General features: G+C 34.4%; 1 protein-coding gene and 1 pseudogene across 1 annotated transcript; one reads left to right on the top strand and one right to left on the bottom strand.

Moving 5' to 3' along the window:
* The first annotated feature begins 690 nt into the window (after positions 1–690).
* On the top strand, positions 691–4,016 carry LOC127162391 (interferon-induced protein 44-like; annotated as a pseudogene).
* Positions 4,017–6,524: 2,508 nt separating this feature from the next.
* Positions 6,525–7,399, bottom strand: LOC127162396 (interferon-induced protein 44-like). Its single transcript, XM_051105185.1, has 2 exons — positions 7,279–7,399; positions 6,525–7,153 (listed from the first exon to the last, which is right to left on the bottom strand). Exons 1-2 carry the CDS (start codon positions 7,357–7,359, stop codon positions 6,983–6,985), a joined length of 252 nt encoding a protein of 83 aa, XP_050961142.1. The 5' UTR covers positions 7,360–7,399; the 3' UTR covers positions 6,525–6,982.
* Positions 7,400–8,433: the final 1,034 nt, after the last annotated feature.

Here is an 8,433-nt window from a genome sequence, read left to right as displayed (position 1 = left end):
GAAATCACCCAGAACAGCAAAATGTTATAATTTCATATTGAGTAAATGATTAAACAATTTAAAAATGAAACTGAAAACATAAGGTCATTGATAACAACTAAAAACAACAATAATAATGAAATTAATACCGCAATTTTAATATTCATAAGGATTCGTTTTTAGGTGTCGTCAACGTCAGTATTTTACGTTTAAATACTGTAAATACGTCAGTATTGTACGTTTTAGTATCTGAAAACGTAAGTAAACGTACGTTTTATAGAACCACTTTTTACGTACGTACGTTTTATAGAACCACTTTTTACGTAAAATACATGCGAATTATGATGAGATCACGTTGGTACAGAAGATGCTCTCAGTTTAGAATTGTAGCGTATGTTTTCCAACTCAACTAAATGATTTTTATTTCTAAATGTTATGCTAAACGTCAATGTAGGTGGTCAAGTAATGTAATCATCAGTGTATGACCAAAAATTATCCTTTAAGATAATCTTAAGAACACCTATAGTGTACTCAGCTGTGATATTTTGAGGCCCTATAAACTAAATTTTTATTTAAACACACTATGCATTAAAATAATGTATGTATTTACCACTACACCCCACCACCCACCCACTGGCCCACCTCGGATTTCACTTGGCCCACCCTTCATCTCACTTCTGGAGCCGGGCTTGTTTTCCAGGAAATGGAGCCCACGTTTCTGGACTTGTTATGAAGAGCTCCTGTTTCTGAATGGGGAATTTAGGATCTGTGTGGGTATGTGACAAATATAGCAGGCAAAACTGAAAGTAAATTGATGTATAAAACAGTTGTGTGTAGGCTTGATTTCAGTTTCTTTGAGTGAGATACAAGTCAGCTGTGTTTCAGAAATAAGCTAATATAAACATACAGAAGAAAAAAAATGGGACTGCTATTGTCAAAACAAGAGGAAATACTACGGTGGAAGCAACTACAACCAAATCCAGGTGAGAGATTCCTTTTATGTCATGATCTGGGCTGTGGGGCTTCCCTCAGCCACCTGAGGTCGCTGTTTTCCCTTCCCTGCACTGCACTTCCCTGATTGTTTATTTGTGTTTTGTTTAATTAAACAAAACACAAATAAACATAAACCAAAAGGCCAACACGGCACAACACGACTAGAATCTAAGATCAAAATAAACAGAACAGAAACACAATCTAAGCCAGGATCAAAACAGAGGAACACACACAAAGACAATGCAGCCAGAAAGAGTAGTGGGAAATGAGAGTTCTTATAGACCAGATAATTGTGAACAGGTGAGAGCTTAGATGAGTGCTAATGACCAGACAGGTGTACAATCAGGGAAGTGCAGTGCAGGGAAGGGAAAACAGCGACCTCAGGTGGCTGAGGGAAGCCCCACAGCCCAGATCATGACATTTTATTAATTTAGTTTGATTTTATTATTTTGCTAACCTTTTATTTTAAAGTCCAGTTCTGACTGTTAACTAGTTGCTTATTAGCATGCATATCACTAGCATATTGGCTGTTTGTAAATACTTATTTGACACATATTAATGTGGTATTCTGCTGCTGCATGACCATATTCTAGATCCCTTAACCTGTCCTGTTCCCTATTCTAAAGTGTTACCTTTTTTCTTATAGTTAAATTTAATCACTATATATGACCGCAAAATAAAATGAGCTATATATATATATTTTAATCCATCAGAACTGGATAAACCATGGAGGAATTTTTCCTGGGGGTAAGTTACATGTACATTAGCCAATGATCTGTTCAGAATATTGATCTGTGCAAATATAACCAAAGAATTGTATTTCCTTATAAAATATATATTTATCACTATACAATTTATCAACTATAATTATTTGTTCTTTAAAGGAGAAGTTTACAGATAATGTACTCACCCCCTTGTCATCCAAGATGTTCATGTCTTTCTTACTTCAGCCGTAAAGAAATTATGGTTTTTGAGGGAAATATTTTAGGATTTTTCAATGGACTGCTTTGGTGCCTTGATTTTGAACTTCCAAAATGCAGTTTAAGTGCGGCTTCAAACGATCTCAGCCGAGGAAGAAGGGTCTTATATTCTGTAAACTTATATAGGGTCTTAAGGGATATTACTGTTATATAATTTCAACAAAAACGAGTGTTGTGTAGTAGTGTGTTATTCCAAATAAAGCCAGTGAGACTCCATTGTGCCACATACTGTACTGTGTAACAAATCTGCTTTCACTAAAGTTTCACAGTGCGCTGAAATGTGTTTTGTTTTGACAGACAAAATGAAGCCTTAAAAGAAAAGCTGAAAAACTTTCCTCTGAGTCATCCAGATGTAAACAGCATCAAGATCCTGGTAGCTGGACAAATTGGAGCTGGAAAGTCCAGCTTTATTAACTCTGTCGATAGTGCCTTTCAAGGACGGATCACCTGTAGAGCGCTAGTTAATGCAGCTGAGGGTAACAGTCATAGTTTCACACAAAGAGTAGGCATTTGCCTTCTATAGTTGACCCACTCTTGTGCATTGTAAGCATTTTAGCTAATCATATGAGGATTTCTTCAAAACTGTTCGCAAATGTATTTGTCTTGATTTGTAGCTTAAAGGATTCCCCATCAGATGTTGGGGGGATAAATTGCCCTTCGTCTTCAAGGACATCATGGGCTTGGAACCTGATGTATTGGCTGGGTCACAAACAGAAGACATCATCAACGCTGTGTTTGGACATGTCAAGGATGGCTATAAAGTAATAAAGCACTACAGTAATTGTAAAAATATTATTTTAATAAAAAAATTGTATGTGTGCAGTACATATAACATTTAACATATTTTATTGAATTTCCAATTTTAGTTCAACCAGGAGCAGGCACTCAGTTATAATGATCAACATTACACCTGTGACCCCAACCTCTCCGACCAGTCTTTCTGCCTGGTTTACATCATAGATGCAAATACAGTCCACTTCACAGATGACCGTCTTATTGACAAGTTGAAGATCATCCGCCAGAGAATCAGTGATAAGGGTAAAATCTTCACTTTTCCGCTTGATTGTTTACACTATATGAAGGTCAAGAAAATGTGATTCGAGTATGTGGATATATACATGCCTTTCAACAAACGTTGCTATGAATTTGCTCAATTTTATTGAGAGGGGGAAAAAACTTGTTAAAGAACCTCCACACTGTCTCTGCGTGTTCTGTAGGGATTCCTCAAGTGATTGTCATGACTAAAGTGGATGAAGCATGTCCTCTGGTGAAAATGATCTCAGGAAGATCTACAAAAGCAAGAAGATAAAAGAGAAGGTATGTGATATTATACAAAGATGTATACTTTTACAATTTGCACATGTTGATCTGGTGCAGTTTTTCTGACCTGACCTTTTTCTGTTCCTGTCCAGATGGATTTGTGCAGTGCTAAAGTGGGTGTGCCGATGAGCCACATCTTCCCAGTGAAGAACTACCATGATGAGATCGAAACAAACAATGACATTGACATTCTGATACTAAAGGCACTTGAACAGATTGTTCAGATTGCCAATGATAGATTGGAGGATAGTGAAAGCTACTAACAAAAACCACATATGTAAAATAATTACTGCATTTAGAGTGGGTCAATTTAAGAAAAAAAAAAATTGAAAAGTTATGTAAAATCATGAAAAAGAAATACAAGATGCTGCACTATTGTGCACATATTAAGCATTTTTACACACATTTAACAGCATTAAAACTATTAAACTACCTAAACGTGATCATAGAGTAGTAACTGAATAAATCCTATTTAGTATTGAATTGTTTACCTGTCTCAATGATATATGTTTTATCATGTACCCAATACAATGAATTAGGATATGTGAAGCAGTTCAGACTGAGAGAAAGTGTAATTTATCAACTAGCTTGAAAGTCATGTTGAAACCAGATCTATTCTTTGCATTTCACTTCTGCTGTAGCTTATTTACCTGTCTAGTATTTTAATTTAGCTTTGTGTAGATGTTGTTGATTCTTTAAAAAAAAATACTTATGTTCTTCTGATTTAAGATGCTTTGAATAAAGGTTTTGCTGTCTGTAGCAATTCAGTTTGTTCTCTAACACTGCAAGCAGCATTTTCTGTTGTTTCTAATGCTGATATTGGGGTATTGGTGTGTGATTGTTATGTCACCCAAAGTTCAAGCACAAGCTCAAGTTTTCTTGTGTTTAGGCCTGTTTGGTTTTCTGTTCGAAAATCATTTAACCACTTTCCAGACAGGTTTCCCTCAGGTTACTGCTATATCTGCAACAGAGAAATGTCTCCCAGGACATTTCCACCGCTGGGAGAGCTGCATCCAGATTTCCAGCTGGTAGAAACGGAGTTACGTTTGTGTCTTTTTGAGTTACTTGTATGTGGAGTTACTTTTGTACTTTTGTGTAGCCACAATTAACTGGTAAGAGATGACTCTTTCTAGCCGTTTTAACATTTAATCTAAAAGCCGTACTAGTATCTATTTTCATGCTACTATACTTAATTCTTAGATACTAGTATCTTTTCCATTGACAACTTATTTATTAGCTACTAGTGCTTATTTTTTAGGTACTAGTATTTATTCTTTAGCTACCGGTGTCTTTTGTAAAGTTACTGTACTTATTCCTTATATACTAGTTATGTATTAGATACTACTTATTCCAATAGTGACTAATTACAATTAATTACAATCTTCCTGTTAAGAAAAAGCTAGAACTAGTACTTCTCTTTTAGTTACTAGTAACTTTTAGACCAAAGATATCCTGAACTTAATAGATACTAATACTTTTTGAATTTGCATTTCTGTCAGTATGGTAATCGTATGTTGAATATTAATAAACCAGCAACATATAGAAGAGAGATTAGAGAGGAAACGGAAACATGAAAAAAAAACAAAACAAAAAAACAAACAAACAAACAAACAAAAAAAAAAACATTAATTTGTACTCAAGCAAATAAAAAAACATTTTTTTGCCAGTTTTGTAGACACTGTAGTTTCGTAAATAGATTCGCCTAAGGTGTTTGTTTGGTCATCGGGTGCCTTCTGGTGGCAGAATGGAGAAAAGACACCAATTTTATCATTTAGCTTACTCTATTTCCTCCAGTAAAAACAATAAATATCATATTAGGGCTGTACGTTAACTTATTTGCATATAGCACTGGTGCTACAGACATTGAAGTATTCTGTACAGGGCATACAAAATCCAAACCCTTATGGTTTTCATTTTCTTTATTTGGAAAAAAGGCCAAAATATATAACACACATACCAGGTGTGCTGTATTTGTAGGGCTGCACAATTTGGCCAAAAATGTTGTTTTTATATATCAGTATAACTAATAATGATTATAGTTATTATTTCTATATAGAAACGTTAAACAAAATAAGGAATATTACTTTTTCATTATAAAATAACACTATTTCGTTATAAAAAAAACTGAGCATTTAAGAATAAATACAATAATAAATATAGCTGCAAGAAAAAGAAAAAAATGTACACTTCTCTACACTGGAGAAAAACGTAAGGATTTGCAAATGTTTACCTCAAAGTTCTTAATTATCTTTGCTATTTTTACCCAAAATCAGGGTTTTGTGAGCAATAGTGAGTACTCAATTAATGTAATTTCTTTTTCATTCATACTCGTCGCCGGAGGGCGCCCTCCACAAGAGAGACTCACTGATGACGTTCCAGCATTCAGCTTTTGCTGTAGATGTAGCCTAGTAGCTGAATAACATGCAGATAGACGTTTTACTGATGAAACAAAAATAAAATAAACAATTATCACGACAATATATGGCTTTCTGTGTTCTTCAAGCCATCTCGGGTATTTTTATAAGAATAAAGTAAATTTAAAACGCAATGCTAACCGACATAGCCTTTATCACTGTTTAGAATAATATAAAGTGTCATTTAATAATATAAATTAGCAAGGTAGGCTAACAAACAAAGCCAGTTATCCCTACTTAGCAATCAAATTAATTCAGCATATTGATGTATTGAATTACCATATGGACTCTGATTGGATGGTGGAGAGGTACTCATGTTTATGTAATGATCTTTTTAAAAGAACATATCTCCAAATACATTCTCACTTGTTCTTTATGAGGTTAAATATATCGCCAAATGAACAGCGAAGGGTAGTTAATCTGTTTTTGATATCATCTTTTCATTTCTGACTAGTAATTATTGTAATAGTGACTAGTATCTATTTAAATATCACTAGTACGCATTCACTGGATACTAGTACTTATTAATAGATACTGGTACTAATTCATTTGATACTAGTGACTATTTAATAGATACTAGTAGTTATTCATTAGGTACTAGTACTTATTTATTTGACACTATATCTTTTATAATTATTACTAGAAACAATTTTATGTTATGACTAATCTGAATGGCCACAGTAGAGTTCAATTCAACATTTTATTCTACAAATAATAATACAATTTTTTTACTAGCAACATTTCAAATAAGTATTAGTATCTATTAAATGTGTACTCAAAATTGGAGCAACAATGAAGTCCATTATATGGAGAAAAATCATGAAATGCTTTCCTCAAAACCATAATTTATTTACAACTGAAGACAGAAAAACATGAACATCTTGGATGACAAAAATGTCAGATAGAACCTCATAAATCTACGGTGACAATATGCCATTGTTCTAGCTACTTGACTGTATGAGTATTACTGTTTTAGTCTGTGCCATGTATACTTGGTGGTTTCTTTCAAAGACATAATAAATCAGTAACAGCAGTTTATCTGTCAAAATAAGATGCACATTTTGGTCAAACCCAAAAACTTAAGACACTCACAGCTAAATTCACAATTTATATTTACATTTATGTATTTAGCAGGACATTTTATCACACAATCTTACATTAGAGGAACAAAAGCAATTGTCGCAGAACAAACAATATTCAGAGTGAACAAAGCCAGATTTAGAAATGCTTAGAAAGCTAGACTAGGAAATACATTAATTATTTGAAAAATAGAAATATGTGTGTGTTTCATTTTTGTCAGTGGCTTTCAGTATCCTTCAATCTATCATGAGCAATCTGAATAATACGTTCAAGTGCCTTTAGCATCAGAACATCAATCAGATCATTTGTGTCGATCTCATCATGGTAGTTCTTCACTGGGAAGATGTTTGTCAAGGGCACACCAGTTGTAGCACTGCACAAGTCCATCTGGACACAAACAGAAATTTAAGTCAGAAAATCAGACGAGGCTATTAGACAAAATCAGATCAACATAGGCAACATGTAGAAGTCATAGCAAGTGTCACATCTTTGTCTTTGGATGAATCGTATACCTTCTCCTTGATCTTCCTGCTAGTGTACATCTTCCTCAGATCTTTTTTGACCAGAGGACATGTTTCATCCACTTTAGTCATAACAAGGACTTGAGGAATCCCTACAGTAAATGCAGAAGCAATGTAAAAGTGGTTTCCCCCCCTCAAAACTGAGCAAATATATGTAAGTATTATATATGTATACAGGTACTCAAAAAATTGAATATTGTGAAAAAGTTAATTTTTTTGTTTGTAACTTATTTCAAAAATGGACGCTTTCATATATTCTAGATTCATTGCATGGAAAGTAAAACATTTCTGACGTTTTTTCATTTTAATTTTGATGATTAGAGCTTACAGCTCATTAAAGTCAAAAATCCAGTATCTCAAAATATTAGAAAATTTAAATTTGAGTTTCATTAAATGACAATCACTTCAGTATAAATTCCGGGTATCTCTGGTTCTTTGAAACCACAGTAATGGGGAAGACTGCTGACATGGCAATGGTCCAGAAGACAATCATTGACACCCTCCACAAAGAGAGTAAGTCACAGAAGGTCATTACTGAATGGGTGGCTGTTTACAGAGTGCTGTGTCAAAGCATATTAAATTCTAAGTTGACTGGAAGAAAAAAAATTGGGTAGGGAAAGGTGCACAAGCAACAGGAATGACCACAAGCTTGAGAATACTGACAAGCAAAGCCAATTCAAACACTTGGGAGAGCTTCACAAGCAGTGGACTGAAGCCGGAGTCAGCGCATCAAGAGTCACCATGCTCAGACGTCTCCAGGAAACGTCTTCATGTTGGCTAGCCAACATGCCTGACCTGAACCCCATATGGAATCTATGGGATATATTCAAGAGAAAGATGAGAAACAGTCCATCCAACAATATACAGATGAGCTGAAGGCTCAGTAGTGCCTCAGCAGTGCCACAGGCTGATCACTTACATGCCACACTTTACTGATGCTGTAATTTGTGCTAGGAGCAAGTAATTTGCTGTAATTTGTGCTACTGACCAAGTATTCAGTGCATAAATTAACTTACTTTAAAGAACTTAACTTTCCTGTTTTGCAAATCCGTTTTTTGATTGATCTTAGGAAATATTCTAATATTTTGAGATACTGGATTTTTGTCTTTCATGAGCTGTAAGCTCTAATCATCAAAATTAAAACAA

Source organism: Labeo rohita, unplaced genomic scaffold (assembly GCF_022985175.1).
Source record: "Labeo rohita strain BAU-BD-2019 unplaced genomic scaffold, IGBB_LRoh.1.0 scaffold_926, whole genome shotgun sequence".
Lineage (NCBI taxonomy): Eukaryota > Metazoa > Chordata > Actinopteri > Cypriniformes > Cyprinidae > Labeo > Labeo rohita.
This window is presented reverse-complemented; position numbering and strand designations above follow the sequence as displayed.